The sequence below is a fragment of the Equus caballus genome, chromosome 19 (assembly GCF_041296265.1).
Source record: "Equus caballus isolate H_3958 breed thoroughbred chromosome 19, TB-T2T, whole genome shotgun sequence".
Taxonomy (NCBI): Eukaryota; Metazoa; Chordata; class Mammalia; order Perissodactyla; family Equidae; genus Equus; species Equus caballus.
Genome location: NC_091702.1, coordinates 45,417,486 through 45,437,456, shown reverse-complemented (window position 1 = coordinate 45,437,456; position 19,971 = coordinate 45,417,486). Strand labels below are relative to the sequence as shown.

The 19,971-nt window shown below is 43.5% G+C and overlaps 1 protein-coding gene across 43 annotated transcripts in view; it reads left to right on the top strand.

Annotated features, from left to right (window-relative positions):
- Positions 1-19,971, top strand: part of KALRN (kalirin RhoGEF kinase) — a 641,465-nt gene that overhangs the window by 313,337 nt on the left and 308,157 nt on the right. For 39 of the 43 annotated variants that reach the window (XM_070243654.1, XM_070243649.1, XM_070243655.1 and 36 more), the window contains one exon: positions 12,955-13,146. In XM_070243654.1, the coding sequence (XP_070099755.1) occupies positions 12,955-13,146 (192 nt within the window). Of the gene's footprint in view, positions 1-12,332; positions 12,573-12,669; positions 13,147-19,971 lie in introns of those variants that run through there. The other 4 variants (XM_070243681.1, XM_070243680.1, XM_070243678.1 and 1 more) reach the window with 3 other exon arrangements.

Genomic DNA, 19,971 nt, shown 5'->3' with positions numbered 1-19,971 from the left:
AAATAGTCTTCAAAACATAATTGTAATGATTGCCTCATGTGGCTGTAGCACAATGTAGTGAGCCATCCCTCTTGTCAACCCGTAAAAACAGAAACCAGTTTAAGAGGCAAAGAGTTTATTTGGGAATCAAAAATTGCAATTCAGGGAGCACAGATTCAGGTAGAAACCCAAATAGTGTCCTGCTAGGAAGTAAAAGTCAGGGATTTTTGAAGGCAAAGAAGGAATGGTTGCATTACAAAAAATTTTGGTTGGCGTTGGAGCAGAGAGCTAGTCTTGGCTAAATATTGATTGACTATTGATTCTATCTTCAGAAAGTCCACAATCATCAGTCTTTGTGATCGAGATGTCTGTTCTGATGACTTCTCAAACAATTGCTTGTAAAACAATTGCCGTTTTGGCCCAGTCCCAGGTTCAAGACAGGAAGGCAATTTCTCGGGAAAGGCGGCTCTGACTCCATTTTAAAATGGCTCCCATAAAGTCAATTTTGACACCCTATTATTAAACATTTTAGTTATTTCTAGTTTTTTACTTTTATAAACCACAGTTACAGTACTTACTAAGTAAAGTGTTAAATCTATTTTCTATCCTTAGCTCCCCCAAGTTTTTCGGGTCTTCAGGAGCATTACCACTCATGGAAAGGCTGTAGCCAAAGGCACAAGTGATTTATCTCACCTCAGTATTTCAGCCCAGGCTTTGAGCCCTGCTCTTGGATCAGTGGTTTCAGCCTTAGATAGTGGCTGCAATTATAATTACTGGGGAGCTTTTGAAAATATGCCATCAGATACTCTCCCAACCCTGCCCCGCCTCCCCGCCTGTTCTGCTTTGAGTAATCTGGGGGAGGGCCTGGCACTGCTTCCCCCACCCCCTCATCCTGTTGGACGAGAACCACAGCATTAGATGATTCCTTCAGTAAGCTTCTGCCATCGGAAGGATTATCAGAAAAGCACTGTAAACTGAGTAAGTTATATGGCCTCCCTCACTGGGGCTTCTTCTGTGGTCTTATGGTCTAAAACAGCGGTTCTAAACCGGAAGATGATTTACTCCCCAGGGAACATTTGGCAATATCTGGGGACATTTTTGGCTATTACCTCTGGGGAAGGGGTTGCGATTGGAATTCTGTGGGTAGAGGCCAGGGATGCTGTTAAACATCCTGCAGTACGCAGAACAGCCCCTGTATTCGTTTCCTAGGACTTCTGCAACAAAGTACTACAAACTGGGTGGATTAAACACAGAAATGTATTGTCTCACAGTTCTGTAAGCTAGAAGTCCGAGATCAAGGTGTCAGCAGGGTTCGTTCCTCCTGAGGGCTGTGAGGGAGAATCTGTTTCGGGCCTCTCTTCTAACTCCTGGTGGTTTGCTGGCCATCTTTGGCATTCCTTGGCTTGTGGCTGTATTACTGCAATTTTGGCCTTCACGTCCGTCACATGGCTCTCTCTCTCTCTCTGTATCTTCACATGGCCATCTTTTTATAAGCTCACCAGTCATATTGGATTAAAGCCCACCCAGTTTCAATATGACCTTGTCTTAACAAATTACGTCTGCAATGACACTGTTTCCAAAAAAGGTCACATTCTCAGGTACTGGGAGTTAAGGCTTCAACATATCTTTTTGGAGGGACAGAAGTCAACCCATAACAACCCCCAAAACAAATAATTATCCAGCCCAAAGTGTTAACAGTGCCGCTGTTGAGAAACCCTATTCCACATGTGGATCAAACCCAGGGAAGTCAACCAAGGTAAGAGCAGGGCAGGTAGGAGGGGTCCAGGGTCTGTGAAGGTGGAAAGTGAGCAGGACCACTATCAGTCAAGAGGGTCAGTGGCCTCTGCTTTTAGGTCAAAGATGGTGGGCTCCCTGCAGATCTCTTTAGATATGGATAGCCTTGGACCCCCAGGGCTACATGTGACCAAAAGGGGTGAAAGGACCTGAAGAGCACAGCTTACCAGTGTGGAAGCAGGAGTATGGGCCAGACCCTCTGCTTTGTTTGCTCATCACCTGACCCGCATCTCCCTGGGTCAGACACAGCCTTTCCCTGTCTGTCCCCTTCAGGGGTGGAACAGAAGAGAGAAAGAAATCCATAAGCCCCAAGGTTTACAGCGGTATTTTCGAGCCAACTGTCTTGTCTCTCCAAAGCCCTGTCTTCTCCCTCTAGCGCCCACTGCCTCCCACTGACAGCCAAACATAGAATATGGAAAACAGGAAAAACAGCAACACGGGAAAGTTACATCTTTTGAGAGAGAAGATTGCTTTGGGTACATCCCCCCTCCTCCCTCCAAATCTCTTGAATTGCCAAACCCTGCAGCAGGTGGCCCTACTCATCTTTGTTCTATGGAGGTGCTGTCTCGCCGACTGCTTGTTTCTTTGGCTTTAAGAATTCCACGTGAGAATGAGCTTGTACAGGGCCAGGGCAACTGGGCAGTCCACGTATACACGTCTGAATACGTAGGTCTACCTTCTTCACTTGTAAAATATTTTCTGTCCGCATTCTTCTGTTGCGGTTACGTGTTGCCCTTCATTATTTTGCCAGGTTGAGGAGAGAGAGGGGAAGGAGGGCGGGGGAGGGCAGCCAGGGTGGAGACGTGTTATCAAATTCCCAGAGTGGTGGGTTGCTTCCCAGCAGCAATATGGATGCCAGCTGGCTGCATCTGGGGCCTTCTTAGTGGGAAGAGGATTAAATGCTTCCCTCTACAATCTTCAGAGCATTGTCTATGCATGACACTCTCCTGGTGTTGATCTCCTAATTGCTCAGCTCCCTAGGACCCTCTGCTTTGCCCAAGGCTGCAGCTCTGGGCCAACTTCTGCCCTCTAGTGCCTTTCTGTCTGCACCATCTTCTTTGTGTTCGGTGTAGGCACCAGTCCTGGCTCTCCCAGGCCTGCCTCACAGCCCTGTCTCTGCCCTCATCTGCTCTCCATGCCCTGGAGGCATGGGTGGAGAGGGTCAGGGAGAAAGTCCTTCCTTGCTTTGTCTCAGTTCCCTAAGGGTGGTCGCATGTTCTGGAATCTGGCTAGTCCTTTCTTACAAGCTGGACCTGGTGTCTTCTGTCAAATCACACTTTGTAACCTGTGTTGGCAGCCTCTAGGACTGACCCTGCCTTTTGGCCCAGAAGCAAAGTGTGTCTATGCTGTTGTTATTATTCTATAAAATAGATAATATGCTAACAGTAAATTCTCATTGTTTCTTTTGCTGTCTTCCCTGAGAGTGACTAGACATTCATCTGCCAGCCTGCAGCTGAGGGGAAATACCTTGAAGTTCCTTTCAGTTTAGAGCATAGCATGTAAATGCAGAGGGTTCCTGAGGATTACAAGGAAAGAAAAGGAATCAGCAAAAGAGAGAACACCCTAGCAAAGAACAACTGCTCTTCTTTTCTCAGAATACCTAGAACTAGGAACATTCTAAAACACATAAAAGTTAGACTGCAGGAAAATAAAACTTTACTTTAAAAAATGTGGAGTTCTGAAAATAAAGCATTTCTCATTAATAGGAAAAGGTGCTGCAGTATTTTAGATATAGAGAGGAAAATGCTCTCTGCAAGCAGAGATGTGTATGAGAATGGGACAGGTGATGATCGCGTATGTAAATGTGGTAAAGCCAGTGTGTAGGTTCCCAGAGATAATCTCAGCACCCAAACTATCTGTGTTGGGAGGTATCGGCATCTGCAGTAGTGATTTTTGGTATCAGTCCCAGTTAGTAGGCTGAAGATTTGTACAGTCTCCAATTTAAGGAGCATCTCATTAGGACTACTATTAGACACTCCTTCTTTGGACATACAAATTGCCCTAATGGAGGTGACTATTGTTTGTTCCATTACTCAAGACATCTAGGAAGATGTCCTTCCAGCGGATGTAATGTGGTGGGTTAACCCACCACTGGTACCAAGAAGTGGTTTCTTCCTTTCCTTCCTACTGCTTCCCACCAAAGACCACTTTGCCTTTGTCAGTCCCTCCCCTTCCTCCCCTGAAAGGGCCAGCAGATGGAGGAGAAATGTGTGCCTGGTGCTCCAAGATGAAAACTCGAAAACATTTTCCTGTACCACCCGAGTTATAAATTTTGGTTGATTGTACATGATGTGCTGTATCAGTACTATTCTTTAAACATATTGTGTGCTCAACTGAATTTCTTTACTTTATCCTGGTAATCTAACTCCCATTTACGTGGACAGTACATTTCTAGTGCTGAATAAGAGGCTCACAAAGGAACTTTTGGATCACTACTCATTCTTAAACTGGGGACTACCTACATTAGGAGATAACGTAAACATCCACTTCCAAGCCTTACTGCTGACGGGATGCTGGGCTGCAGAGTTTTTGGGTTGAGTGCCTATCGAAAGGAGAGCACTGTGCCTACTAGGTACACTGATGAGTAGTTGAGATAGAAAAGATGACTAAGATAGGACTCGTTCCTTCAAGGAGAATGCAGTGAGAGTGAGTATAATGCAAAGTAACAGAGAAGCAGAGGAAATGGAAATTTTGCATTGAGTCTCAGAGAGGTACATGATTCAATGAAGTGGAGCACACTGAACTTAACTACCTGGCCACCAGAGCTGTCCTGCAGTTTATTAGTTTTTGTCTCACATATTTTGAAGCTTTGTTATTAGGTGCATAAATGTTTAGGATTATTATCTTCTCTTGATGAATTGACTTCTTTATCATTATGAAATGACCTTCTTTTTCCATGGTATTATATTTGCTCTGAAATCTACTGTCTGAAATTATTATATCTACCCCAGCTTTCTTTCTTTCTTTCTTTTTTTTTTTTTTTTGAGGAAGATCAGCCCTGAGCTAACGTCTGCTGTCAATCCACCTCATTTTGCTGAGGAAGATTGGCCCTGAGCTAACATCCATGCTCATCTTCCTCTACTTTATGTGTGGGACGCCTACCACAGCATGGCTTGCCAAGCGGTGCCACGTCCACACCCGGGATCTGAACTGGCGAATCTCGGGTCACCACAGTGGAACATGCACACTTAACCACTGTGCCAGCCCCGCCCCCCCAGCTTTCTTTTGATTAGTGTTATCAAGCTATATTTTTTCTATCTTTTTGCTTTTAACCTATTTGTGTCTTTACATTTAAAGCACATTCCTCGTAGACAGCGTATAGTTGGAACTTACCTTTTAATCCCTGTCTTTTGATTGTAGCATTTAGACAGTTTATATTTAATGTGATTATTGATATGTTTGGATTTAAATCTATCATCTTGTGTTTTTTTCCTAATTGTTTCATCTATTCTTTGTTATTTTTCTCTCTTTCTTTCTTTTTTGGATTAATTGAATATCTTTTATGATTCCATTTTATCTCCTTTGTTGGCTAATTAAATATAACTCTTTGTTACTTTAATGGTTGCTTTAGGGTTTATAGTATGTGTCTTTAATTTATCACAGTCTACTTTCAAGTGATATTATTGCCACTTTACATGTAGTATAAGAATCTTACAACAGTACACTTCTGTTTCTATCCTGGCCTTTGTGCTATTATTGTCCTATGTTTTACTTATACGTGTGCTATAAACCCCATACTACATTGTTATTATTTTTGTTTAAACATTCAGTTATCTTTTAAAGAGATTTAAACAATAAGAAAAAATCCTATATATTTACCCATATAGTTAGCATTTCTAGTACTCTTCCTTCCTATGTGTGGATCCATGTTTCCACCTGTTACCACTTTTCTTCTTCCTGAAGGACTCCTTTTAACATTTCTTGTCATGCAAGTCTGCTAGTAAAGAAATCTTCAAGCTTTTGTAAGCATTAAAGTGTCTTTATTTCACCTTTGTTTTTGAAAAATATTTGTGGTGGGCATAGAATTCTAGGTTGACTTTTATTTATTTTTACTTTAAAGATGTTGCTCCACTGTTTTCTTGCTTGTACTGTTTCTGATGAAAAGTCTTCTGTCATCCTCATCTGTGTTCCTTTGTGTGTAGCAAGTCTTTTTCCTTTAGCCACTTTTAATATTTTCTTTTCTTTTTTCCCCCACTTGATTTGACTCAATTTTTATGTGCTTTGGTGTAGTTTTCCCAGTGTTTCTTGTCTTGAGAGTTTGTTGAGTTTCTTGGATTTATGGATTTATGGTTTTCATCAAGTTTGGAAACTTTCTGGTCATTATTTCTTCAAATATCTTTTCCTCTCCCCTCCTCCTCTTTGAGAGATTTCAATTACATGTATATTAGCCTGCTTAAAGTTGTCCCAGAGTTCACTGATGCTTCATTTTTAGAAATTCTTTTCCTCGAAGCATTTCATTTTGAATAGTTTCTATTGCTATGTTCTCAACTTCAGTAGTCCTTTCTTCTGCAATGTCTAACCTGCTGTTAATACCATCCAGTATATTTTTCATATCTAGAAAAGCAAGGTCTTTTTTTTAATATATTCTATTTCTCTACTTAACTTTTTGAACATATGAAGTAGTTTTAATAACCATTTTAATACCCTGTCTGTTAATTTTAATATCTATGTCAGTTCTGGTTCAGTTTTGATTGATTCTTCTCCTCATCATAGTTTATATTTTCCTGCTTCATTGTATGCCTGGTAATTTTTTCTAGATACTAGACATTGTGAATTTTACCTTCTTGGTTGCTGGATATTTCTGTATTCCTATATATATTCTTAAGCTTTGTTCTGGGACAGAGTTAAGTTACTGAAAAAAGTTTGATCCTTTCAGGTCTTTCTTTTAAAATATGTTGGGTGAGACTAGAGCAGTGCTCAGTCTAGGGCTCATTATTTACCCCTGCTGAGGCAAGACTCCTCTGAGTACTCAACTCAATATCCTGTGAATCAGGAGGTTTTCCAGTCTCACTGGTGGAGACAGGTACTGTTCCTAGCCCTGTGTGGGTCCTGGGTGCTGTTACCTATAATCGTTTCAAGTGGTTCTTTCCCCAGCATTGCATAGTTTTCTCACGCACAGATGGATCCTCAGCAGATCTGCCCCAGATTGGGTAAGAAGGGAAAGTGAAAGAGATTTGTTTGTCAACTATAAAGTACTATTTAAATGCAAAGATTGGGGCGTTACCTTGATTTGCCTGCCATTCACTAATATCAAGATCCAGAGACAAGTCTGCCCCTCCCTAGTGCCTGCGTGTCTCCTGTTCCTTTAATGCTTGTGTACTTTTGCTTCTTTCCTCTCACTGCCCATTGGTTCCAGTCATGCCAACCTGGAGAAATAATCATCAGGAGGGACGATCTCTCCTGGTCCTCTGGTATGCATGTTTTCCAGTCCACACTGCCTCTTTTGAATAATGAGTGACTTCTAGGCCTCATCCTTCATCCCCAGAGCAAGGTGCTAACTCCATGTTACCAAGGAGATCAACTCCTGACACCAGAAGTGTCTATATTCACTGTTTCTTTCATCCCTTGCCTTTAAGAAGCCTGCCTCCTGTCCCTCTGCTTCACCCCAAGAAGTCTGAAACCATACCTGTATTTCTGGGATGCCTGTGTTTTTGGAGACAAGTTATGCTAGAATGCTTTGTTTTTTCCCTGAGGAAAAAGCAAAAAAGTAATGGACCAAGGCTGCAGCAGGGGAATGGGAGGTAGACTTTAGGGCTGAATTATCTGGGGCATTTTACCTGGTTGACACAGGCTTGGGGGCTGGGGAGGGAAGATTAGGAACTGCAGCCATCCCTATGGCCCAAATCTCTGACTCAGGGCTCTGGCTACCACAGGCCCTCTTGAAAGCCCCAAGGGCCGAGGGATTGGTATCCCAGCACTCATAACTCTTTTTTGATGTATCAGTTGGGAAATGTTGATAAGGGGTCAAATCCAAGGCAGGGTCTGCGAGGCTAGGAAACCAAAGAATGCCTAGGAACTGCATTCAGAGTGAGGTTGGACTCTGGCCCTGGGGCAGAAGCTGTTGTTTATTTGATCGGAAGGAGAGTAGAAGCCTGTTGTGATCCTTGCCCCACCTTGGGGCATTGACAGGCATAAGTGTATTGCTCTGTTAACACTTCAGTTGATATTCTCTAAGCACATTCGTATTTCAAGATTGTGCCAGGAGGTAGGATAAACCAAATGGGATTGAACATTGAACATGAATTCTAGCATGTCAGGTCTTGTATGAAGTCGTTGATGAGGGCCAAGGATTGATTATTATGATTGATGGGGATTGTTGCATTCTTTAATTTATTAATTCATTCACTAAATATTTATGGAGAACTTACTTCGTGCAAAGCATGAAGGGAAAGAGGTGAAAGACATTATCTGCCCCTAAGTGGATGAGAAGGGCAAACATTTGCTTTAGAATATAGCAGGTACCAAGGAGGAGGTTGGACAGGTCACTCTGGGAGCTCAGAGGAGCACATCTAAGCCAGCCTTGAGAGAGAAGTGGCTATGAGGGTAGACTTCCTGGAGGAAGTGATGCCTGGGCTGGGTCTTAAAGGGTAAGTAAAAGTTGGTCAGGTAGGAAAGCAGGGAATGGCGTCCTGGGCAAAAGCACAGAGGAATGATTCAGTGCAGTGAGTTTCTGGAAGTGTAAGCAATTTATTTTATAGACTGTTTGTAGGGGAGTGATGTGAGCTGAAGCTGAATGGAAAAACAGGTGTCAGATGAAGAAGGGCCTTGCATGTCATGCTAAGGTATTTACCTCAAAGGTAGGGGGAAGCCACTGAACAGTTTTAAGTAGAAGAGAGGGGTGACTGGATCTGAATTTTAGAAGCTCTTTCTGGTAGTGATGGGGAGGGTGGCTGGGCAGCCGGTAGAGCAGGGAGCCCGGCTTTTAGTGCTGACCCCGTTGCCTCCCACCTATCTTTACTGTCCCTTTCTCTCTATGAAATCTGTTATCTAGCTCCTCCCTGCCTTATTCAATGGGATCTCCTGCCACTGCCCAATTTTAGTCAGATTGGCTCAACTTGTCCAAACATGCCATGCTCATTCCCATCTCTGAGTCTTGTTCATGCAACAAACATTTAGTGAGTGCCTACTGTGTACCACCCACCGTGCCTGGCATGGAGAACCAAAGATGAATGAGACATGGAACTCACCTTTAAGGAGTGCACAGACCAGTATGGAGATACCCATGGCAGCACATTGTTACTGTGAGCATGAGAATGGCTGCGGTATGGAAGAAACAGAGAGAACCGTGGGCAAAAGGAGAGAGTCCTGACTGTGAGAAGACCTCCTCCTTCTCTGCTAAATCCTGCCCCTCCTCAGGCTTCTGCCTTCACTCTGTTTAGATTCAGGGTCGTGTCTCTCTACATGATAAACCAGTCGCACCTCTCTTCTACTTAAACTGTTTTGTGGCCTCCCACTACTTTGGAGTAAAACACCTCAGCGTGGCATGCAAGGCCCTTCTTCATCTGACAGGGTAGTGCAGTGGTTTGGAGTTCAGGCTCTGAAGCCAGGCAACAAAATTTTAATCTTGGTTCTACCATTTATGAAACATGTGACCTTGGCCAGAAATTCTCTGTGCCTCAGTTTCTTCATCTGTAAAATGGGGTTGATGGCTATATTAACTTCATAGGATTATTGTGAAGATTAAATGAGTTAATATGCATATAAACCTTTAGAAGGTTCTTGGTGTGTGAAAAATATTCAATCATTATTGGCTATTTTTCTCAGTTTTTACTCATTTTCTTCTCAGCACCTATCTCGTGTTGAGAAACTTTAACCCCTAGTTATCTATTATTGTGTTGCTTGCCCCATTTTCTGTGTTGTCATGTTATTTCTCTCAGGGATGACTCTATTCTCCTTTGAGGCAGCATACATTGTATATGTGTCTGTACTCCTGAGACACCCACAGTGATAGGTATATGTTAGGGTGACCAGCCATCCCAGTCTGCCTAGGATGACAGGCTTGCCAGGATGACAGGCTTGCCAGGACATGGGACTTTCTGTTTTAAAACCAGAGAAGTCCTGGGCATACCAGGACAACTTATCCACCTTACATCTGGTAGTCACTTTGATACTGAATTCGGTTCATTTTGCCCATTGCACAGTGATGCCAATCACCGAGATGATGAGTTTGCAAAGAGAAAGGGTTTAATCACAGAGCAGCCAAGCGAGGAGGCAGGAGAACCAATCTCAAATCCACCTCCCGGAGAAATGGGGATCAGGGATGTTTCTGGGATAAAGGTGTGGGGTGGTCTGAAGTGGGAATAGATGATTGGCGGTAAGGAGAAGGGAGGTAATTTATGATCTGCACAAGCGTAGTCAAGCTTCATGGCTTTTTCTAGGATGCATGTTCACAAAATGGTGGCTTTACTATGATCTGAGGGTGGAGTTTTCAGCTCCTTGACCTCAAAGGGTCACCTATGGGTCATCTAGCACAGGCCCAGTTGATGAGTCGGTGGTCTTAACCAGCCTTAACTGGCCAGGGAGTCAACTCTCAGTTCCTGAAAAACTCAAGCACCTGTTACCATGGTGACCCAGGCCGTCAGAGATGTTATCTGTAGGGTGGGTTTTAGTAATGCATCATCTAACCACTTTCACAAATAGACAACTGAGTATAGTTAACTGAGTATAGTTAAAGCAAGTTGAGCCCCGGTTTCAACTTCAGTTTTGCTTTTTATTTATCTCTTTTTAAAAATTTTTTTAAGATTTTTTATTTTTCCTTTTTCTCCCCAAAGCCCCCTGGTACATAGTTGTGTATTTTTAGTTATGGGTCCTTCTAGTTGTGGCATGTGGGACGCCACTTCAGCATGGCTTGATGAGCAGTACCATGTCCATACCCAGGATTCAAACCAGCGAAACCCTGGGCCGCTGAAGCCAAGCACGCGAACATAACCACTCGGCCACGGGGCCGGCCCCTTATTTATCTCTTATTGCTTCCAAATTTAACTTGAAAGCAAGCTTGCTTTGGCTTTGCCACAAATTTTTATTTATTGGCTAGAAAATACAAAATCACAGCCTCTGGCTTTCTTTGGGGTTCCTTGAGATTCCCTAACGTTTTAAGCGGAAAATTTGAGGGATTCCTGAAAAAAAAAAACCTCTCCCGTCAGCTCTGGGTATATTTTCTAGAAATTAAGGACAACTGCATAAGAGCCTTCCTCAACCTGACCCACAGCCCCAGAGGTTTCCTCCTGTGGGTCATTTCCCACCTCTGCGGGTGTTTCCATCATGACTCTGAGTACTTGCTTCATTTGCTTTCCAGAATTGAGGCACCTTTATTTAACTAAGTGGCAGAGCCTCTTTCCTCACACAGGGATCATCTGGTTTGGTGTGAATTCCCCAGGTGGGGCCAAAGGATTTTTCTTCCTTTTCCGCCTCAGCCCCACCCCCACCTCACCTGCTGTAGGATGGCATTTACCTTGGGCAGTTGCTGTTCAGACAGTGTAGGATCCATAGCCTCTCTTGGTATTCCTTAAAGCTGTGACACATTTGCTGAAGGCTTGCTCATCTGCAGTACAATCAAGAGGCTGGGTCAACAGCCTCTGAAAAGCTCCACCCCTGTGTATTAGTTTGCTAGGGCTGCTGTAACAAGGGATCACAAATTGGGTGCTTAAACAAAAGAAATGTATTGTCTCACAGTTCTAGAGGCTAGAAGTCCAAGATCAAGGTGTCAGCAGGGTTGGTTCCTTCTGAGGGATATGAGGGAGAATTGTTCCATGCCTGTCTCGTAACTTGTGGTGGTTTGCTGGCGATCTTTGGCATTCCTCGGCTTGTAGATACATCCCCGGATCTCTGCCTTCCCCTTCGCACAGTGTTCTCTCTTGGTGTGTGTCTGTCTCTTTAATGGGGTTCTTTTTGTAAGGACACTTTAGGGCCCCACCCTACTTTGCTATGACTTGATCTTAACTAATTACATCTGCAGTGACTGTGTTTCGAGGTCTCATTATTAGGTCCTGGGGGTTAGGACTTCAACATATGAATTTAGTGGGGGGACACAACGCAATCTTTAACACCTCCATCTTCAGATGAGTCCCAAAACCTCCATGGAGACTGGAGGCCACTTCTCTGTGGGCAAAGTAAAGCAACACACCGTCCTTGCTCCCTAATCCTTTTCAATTCTCCACTCACTTTGCGTGTGACCCTGACTGTTTCTGCTGCCAGATTCACATCGTCACCAGCAACTACTTGTTCATCACTCTATAGGGCATTGTGCAACTAGAGGGATATTCAGAAATATACTGTATACCTGGGTCACCAGCTCTAAATCAAGGTATACCAAGAGATCTTTTTTAAGGGAAACCTGCTCAGGAAAAGTCATATCCGTGGCATAGGTGTAATAACTATTATAAAGGCAGTGGCTTGCATCCTGACAAATAATAATTACAAGTTGGTTGCCTTTTAAAATGATCTGGAGAATACCATGGTGTGTACAGACGTGGAGGAGTATGTGTGGGAGCGAGTGTGTGTGGGTGAAAGTGGTATGCATGCAGCAGCTTATGATAAACAAAATCAGGCTCCTCCCCAACCTTCCTGCAAGCAGTAAGCCTTCCCTGGGCACAGGGAATGGTCTGCATCTCCTCAGCCTGTGCCTGCTTCCTTCTGTCAGCTCCCTGAGTTGCTGACCCCTTCCCCTCCAAAGAGATAGCACTGTTCCAAAAGATAAACACCAGTAGTTACAAGGAACTTGGGGGAAAAGTTGAGCAAGTCTCCCAGTTATTGTCTCCCTGGCGTTCTCACATAGAAACCCAGAGATCTTTGTGGATGAGGTATTTCCGACTCTGGCAGTTAACTGCCTGAGATGTGGGGGCAATGATGGATCTTTGCGGTGGGAGGGGAGCGGATGGGGAATGAGGATTCTCGCTTGTCTCCTCGCTTCTTTCCAGGGACGCCCCACCTCTGAGAAATCCCAGGGACGGAGGAGGCACCTAGCTAGTGCCCGCTGGTGCTGAGCTGCCAAGCAGGCTGCTAGCTTGCTGAGAGGCGGCGGGTGAGCTCGGCGCTCCGCTCCTCGGTGCCAGATCAGGGAGCTGTCGGCTCAGCGCCCACGCCCTGTGCTCCAGCTTTGGGCAGCCCCGGGTGGGCTGGGGGAAGGCGCGAAGCTCGGTCCGTGACTGCAGGTTGACTTTCCCTCCCTGTTGTTGCCGGCAGAACACATACACCAATGCTGACAAGCTCCTAGAAGCAGCGGAGCAGCTGGCCCAGACGGGGGAATGTGACCCCGAGGAGATCTACAAGGCAGCTCGACACCTGGAGGTGCGCATCCAAGACTTTGTGCGCAGGGTGGAGCAGCGGAAGCTTCTCCTGGACATGTCTGTCTCCTTCCACACGCACACCAAAGAGGTAAGCGGAGCTGGTGGAGACAGGGCATTGTCTGGGTTGATATGTTCTGGCCAGGGGCAGGTCCATTTCCTGGTAAGATGGTCCCCAAGGTATGCCCAGTATCTTGGGGGTCTTAGGATTGCTAGCTTCCTGATGGTGATGATATTAACAATTTGCTCCTGATAACCTGTATTTAGGTCTCAACCAAAATGCGGCAAAATTTCCTCCTCGTCCCTAGTGAGGAGGGGGTGGCAGAAGCAGGTGGCCTGGGGAGTCTGCTAGAGTGTTCAGTCTGCAGCTGGAGAAATTAGGGAATCCCTGGTATAGAAACTCACTGCGGGAGGAAACAGAAAACAGCAGAGACTCCCTCCCATCTCATCCCTAATTTCTCTTGGTTGCTGTTTGCTGTCAAAAATCAGAGTCCTGCAGAACTTGATCATCTTTGCTACCAGCAAGGAACATACAGAGTTTGCAAATGTTTCGTATGTTTATTTATTTTTTTAAAACAAGGGATTCAATCTTTTTAATGAGGTCAGCCGCAGGGGCATGTTAAAGTGAATTGGTCCTCACCTTGCCTGATCGTGGAGTGGCGGCCAGCGAAGGAAGGGGGACCGAGGTGCCCTCCACACAGGAGGAGGCCAGCTGGGCTTAAACCTGGCCCTGAATCATTCTCGAAGTGGAGACAGGAGAGGGGAGGTTGGATTACATTCTGTTGTTGGCAAGGCAGAGGGGCCCTTAGAGAGGAGGAGGGTTGCAAACCGGTGATTGCCTTTCATTTCTGATTACCCTGGGCACTCTGAAATGGAGTAAGTGGCCAGTGAGGAGGCACACTTAGCGTCTTCTATAATACCACCCTTGGCAGATGGACTCATTAGGTGTATGCATGCTTGTGTTCCCCCAGGAATTCATTTTAATGGAGTATTAATTAAGGTTTAATTGCTGCTCAGGAAAAGAAAAATTAACCCTACTTAATTAAGTTGATTTTTTGATATTTGAAATGCGTTAAGAAGCCTGGTTGTTACTACTTCACAGGCTTTTCTGACGCTTTGTGAGAATGAATGCGAAGCAGTGCAGCGCCTATCAGAGACAAACCTGAAAAGATGATGTTTTCTAAACTGAGATTCCCCAGGCAGTTGAAGGGCTGGGGAGCTAGCCCCCTGACGCTGGCTCTGCTTTCTCTCCGTGGGACCCACAACCACTCTCTGATGAGTCTCTGTAAATCGAGGGGATTAGCTTTAATCCAGGTTTTCCTGCCTGGTTGTCTGCTTGCTTGTGGCTCACCCACTTCTTAATAATGGCCTCGAAAACCAAAGGCATGTGTATTCTCTTTTAATTATGATCCTGTGGGTGATGGAATGGAGTGTGAATAAATGGGAGTCATGTTCCTTGTGAGGGCTGTGGGGGTGCTGGCTCCCCAAGGAGTTGGTGGACACGGTCAGTTTCCATGGAAATGCCACTCCTGAAAGGGCGACCATGGCTTCCAGGAAGCCTTTCTAGCCAAATCTCCCACCTTCTCGACATGGAGCTAAAAGGCTGGGATTCTAGTCCAGATTCTGCTGCTACAGAACCATGTGAACTTGTGCAAATCACTATGTCCCTGGCCCTGGGCTCCCTCATCTATAAAATTATGCACTTGGACTCAGTGGCTATAAGGCCTCTTATGGTTTTCATGTGAGTCCAAGATTCCTTTCTTTTTCTTCTCGTCTTCTTCTTTATTTGATATTGATAATAATAATAATTAATAATAATAGTAACTAAGCCTGGAGTAGTCCAGGTGATTTTTCTAGCCTAAGATTTAGTTCATGGTAAGCACTCAAAGTATATTAGGTAGTATTTTTTAAAATTTGGGTACCTACTACTTGCCAGACACGTATATCATCCTCATGTTAGTCTTATGATATAGATTTTATTAAACATATTTTCATGTGGGAAAACTAAGGCTCAGAAGGATCTCCGTCTGAGGTTACAGAGCTTCTCAGTAGCACAGCAGAGATGTTACCTGTGCTCCTCTCGAGTGCCCTGGGGCTCTTAACCACCAGCCCCGCTCACTGTCTTTCTTTTTTCCTCTTGAGTCTCCTCTGCTCTTCTTCCTTCTCCTTACTCTTCTGTTTCCCCTTTACGTTTTCAAACCCAAACACAGGGACTTGATGGGCAGGGCAGATCTTAGCTGAGAAGTGTAAAGTGTTACCAGGGTTGAGGGTGTGGGAGATGGGAATAGTCATTGTTAACCATGGTTTTCCCAGATTTCTCTCCAACCTTCTAAGCTTGGTCCTATTTGAACCTGAGACTTGCTCTCCCACTCAGACTCAGCTTATAGAAGCACATTCATGTGAAATAGTACTAAAGAGAGCAACTTGATACTAAGGCAGGGGAAGAAAGAGAGGGAACTATGATGTATTTAGCTTCTGCCATGTGCTAGACTATCTATCTATCTGTCTAATCACTAGCCACGAGAATTGTCATTTTTTATTCCAATTTTGCAGATCAGAGAAATTAATAATTTGCCCAGAGTCTTAGAGCTAGGATGTGGTAAATGTAGGAATTGATCTCAAGTCCTTCTGACTCCAAAGCCCATGCTTTTTCTTCTTTGCCATGTAGACTTGCATATAAAGGCCAGGAAATAGAGGCTGGCAGGAGTTTTCTCCAACAGGGAATTTGTTCAAGCAAGCGGCTGTCAGGAAGTAGCATAGTCTCATTCCCTGGATCCCAAAATATGAGAGAAATTAGGAGCAGTCCTGCCTGGATGCAAAGGGGTGTGTGACTGTGAGGATCTTTTGATTCAAGAGATGTACAGCTCTCAGATTCTGACTTTTTGTCAGGATGGAAAGAAAAGCATCATTTTGAGTGGCTGTCATGGAGGAGCTGTTCTTGGGGCCATCCAGCTGGACTTGCTATCTGCATGTTCCCTTTCAGTCACCTTCCCACTCCCCAACTAGTCTGTCCGAGGCCCCCTTTAAGCAGGGTAGAGAATAAGACATATGTGTATGTTTGTACACAACTATGTATTGTGTATGCATATACATATATTTGCATGTGTATCTGTGCACACATACACATATGTGTGTTACACACACACATTAAGTACAGCGAGATCTTAGATGCCAGGGAGGTCTGATTTCCAGATCTAGATCTTCATTGGGTATGCTGTGTACCTTTGGGAAAATTACTTAATGTCTGTTACTTGGTGATAATGATGATGATGATGATTACAAAATCGAGTAGTAGAATGCTCACCTATTTTTTTTCTTGACAATGGGAGGCTAGTCATTTCTCCTAAAAAAGAAAAGAAGGCAAAGCCCATTCTATCACATTTTTGACCTACTCTAGTTCTCTGACTTGAACTCTACAGGTAATATAAGTAAAGACAGGCGGGGTGGGGAATCTGAACTGCCCATGGGAGCTTTCCTCACCTGTATAGCAGGCAGAAGTGGATTATTAGGTAGGCAGAAGTGAGCATCCTTGGATGATCTAATGAAGAAGGACCTCCTGTGGTTTGATCTTTCTGTATTCTATTTAATACCTCTCAAGGTCAATTAACTCTTGACTCCTTCATCTTGACTCTATAGTCCAACTTCTGGCTTTTTTACTCCAGGCAAGATTAGTGGCCAAGTCTACTAGTGTGCAAGTCTGTTAGGGAATTTTGAGTTGGTATGGTTGTTTTTCCCTCTTATGGTAAATAGAGTGAATGGAAGGATGATCTTCTGCTCAGTTTTGTTAAAATGGCCTTGGGTGGTATTGAGTTGGCTGATAAATATTGTCATAGATCCTTCCTGCCTAGTTATGGTTGCCTCCTTCCTTCCTTCTTTCTCCCTTTTTCTTTCTTTTTTCCTACCTACCTACAATCATTTGCTGAATTTTTGCATTAGTGCCAGTGCATAATAGAAAGTCATTATAGGATGTAATTTTGAAGGAATTAAAGCCTCCTTTATAGGAGATTTCTGAGCAGGAACTAAATATCTATCTTCATAAATTATTTAACCTAGACTTCCTATGACTCCCCAGGCTAAAGTTCATAATTTTACTTTTCCCACTTCCTACATCAAAAGATTTACTCTAATTAGGATCATAGAGGAAACAGAAGGAAGATACAAAAAACATATCCTCCAGGCTCATTTCTCCTGCAGACTGAAGAGTCTGCTTAATTCTATTGGCCCTGCTTTGTGAATTCTTGGCTACCATAGGAGTCTGGAGGGTTAAACTTTCTAACCATTTCATTGCAGTTTTATTCATAATCTTGAATAATTAGGAACCATCTAAATATCCCCTGTTGGGTAATTCACTAAACAAATCATAGTTCAACTTTATAGTGAAATATTATGCAGTCATTACAAATCACCTTGTCAAAGATCATTAATGGCGTGAGAAAGGACTTGTGATATAATATGTAAAAAACTGTATGTCCAGCATGACCACAATTTCAATCACACACAAAATAAAGCCTAGAAAGAAATATACAAAGAAGTTAAGAATGTTATGGGTGATTTAATTTTCCTTTGCATATTTTTTTGTTTTGTAAGTTTTCTTCAATGATATTTTTCAGTTGAACAGGGATGTTATTTTACAAAAAAAAAATCCTTTTTTATCCCTACTTACAAGAGGTACACAATACAAAGAGGTGACAAACATGTCCTTGGGACCTTCTTATGCATCCAGAGCCTCAGCTATGAGTACAAATTATGCTGAACTTTCAAATATCTTCTTTTTGCCTGGGTACAAGAGGGCAGCTGGCTGTTTTCTGGTCTAGAGAGCTAGGGAGCATATAGGAAGAAGCATTTACCCAAGTTTTCATTTTCTTTGTCCAGCGAAAAGTCGTTTGTAGCAAGTGTCATCTGCTCTGCAGAGATTGTCCAGACAGGCTTTTCTTTCCTTGCTGTGTTTCCATGGAAATGCTGCGATTGCTGGGCTTTCAAAATATCCATTTTTAGATACTTTTGTAGTAATAACATGAGAGTCAAATGAACTAAGGAGTGTGGCCAAAATAATCAACCTCAGCTCTTTATTAGACAGCTTAATTAAATGCCCATTTCCATTTGTTTGTAACCTTGTGAAATCACTCTTCCAAGCTATTTCCTGCTCAAATAGGTACAATCACACATACACACTCCGCAGACACATGTGCACGTGTTCTTGTACCCACCCACTGTAGAACCACAACTAAATCAGTCTTCACAAGGGGTGATGGCCTCAAGAACACAACAACTTCACCCTCTCTTTCACTTACCAAACTGTCATAATGTTTATCTAAGAAATAAAAGCTGGTAGTTGATGCCAAAGAAAAACAATCTCTTCAAAATGAGAGAGGGGCGGTTCACGCTGTGGAACTGGTGTCCTTTCAACATCTCTAGGGGTGAGTCAATTGTATCAGCATGGTGGCTGCCAGAGCCACACAAATGGAGCAGCCAATCAGCAGGAGAAGATGATGGAGTAAACTTACCTCTTTCCTCAACCGCTCATTCATAAGCTTCATTATTTCTACACACCTCCTGGTTTCTCCCTCTCTTGTCTCTCCTTTCCTACCATTTTCATTTATTCCTTTCTCAGGCTGCCCCAGTCTGCAAGCAGGATAGGGTCCACGGGCTGGCCCCGCCTGAACTCACTGGTTTCACTACTAAACTAACCTTACACAGAGCACTGAAAGGCTCCCTTCACTTTACCCCTGCCAAGGTTCTAGAAATTCTCAAATTAGGCCCATTCTTTTGGATGTAGGTATTTTGGGCCACAACCACGTATATTCTCTGAGAGAAAGAGCACATAAAGCCATGTGAGTGCGTATTTCAGCATGGACCAAGTAATCATTGCCAAGCAGAGAGCAGAACTCTGAAAGAATGGGTCACAGGACAGCTGCGTTTGATCAAGAAGAGAGGATCTAGAAATGGCTGAAACATGAGATTCTTTCTGGTGAGCAGGTGGGTTGATGGAGAAGGTACAGTGCTAACATGTTAGACTCTAGATAAGCAGAGGGTAAAGAGGTTTATCCTAGGGAGAGAAACCAAAATGAAGAACAGAAGAAAAAAACATGTAGTTCTGCTACAAAACTACCTTATTCACTCACGATTTTACCTACTAGGCCATTATTGGCTTGTGGTAGCCTGAAGTGAGAGATCATTCTGACTGGGTCTCATTGACTGCCTGATAATTAATAAATTAGTAATAGAAGTGGCTGTCTGATTTGGATTCTTTTCAAAGCAGTGTAGGCATGCTCTTTAGGAGTAAGTCATTTGGGCACGTACATGGAAGGAAACCTACAAGACATTCAGATAGTAGGCAAGTTACAGCCTAAGAAATGGAATATTGACCCTTACTCATAGTTTAATGACACTAATGTTTATTTCTGTCCACTTTTGCCTCCAAGGTGCTTATTCAAAATTATGAGCCTGCAATTTAAATTTGCTGCCACCAGGAGGTGACTGTATGCATGTGGTCTCATGGGATTTCAAGTGGCTCGCTACTCAAGCTTTCCAGGTTATTAATAGTATCTTAACTTGTTATCCTCAAACTGGTGCTAAACTCTCTGGACTTTGGATGTCTTGGTGTCAAAGCTGTGACTGCAGTTTTTCAGTGTAGAGAGGCATTTCTGTTGCTGCCCTCTTCTTTACTTCAGCTTCTGAAGAGAAACCATAGCATGTAACAGCTGCAAGGGAGTTTAGAGACAAGCTAGAGAAACCCCCCACACATGTACACATATACGCATTTCATTTTAAATATGAGGTAATTGAAGTAAGATAGTTTTCCCATGGTCACAGAAGTAGCTAAATAAGGGCAGAATCAAGAATTGTCCCCAGTAAATGTCAATTCAGTTCAAGAATTCCTTTCCCTCTGGGTTTTTTGCTTGTTGGTTGGTTTATT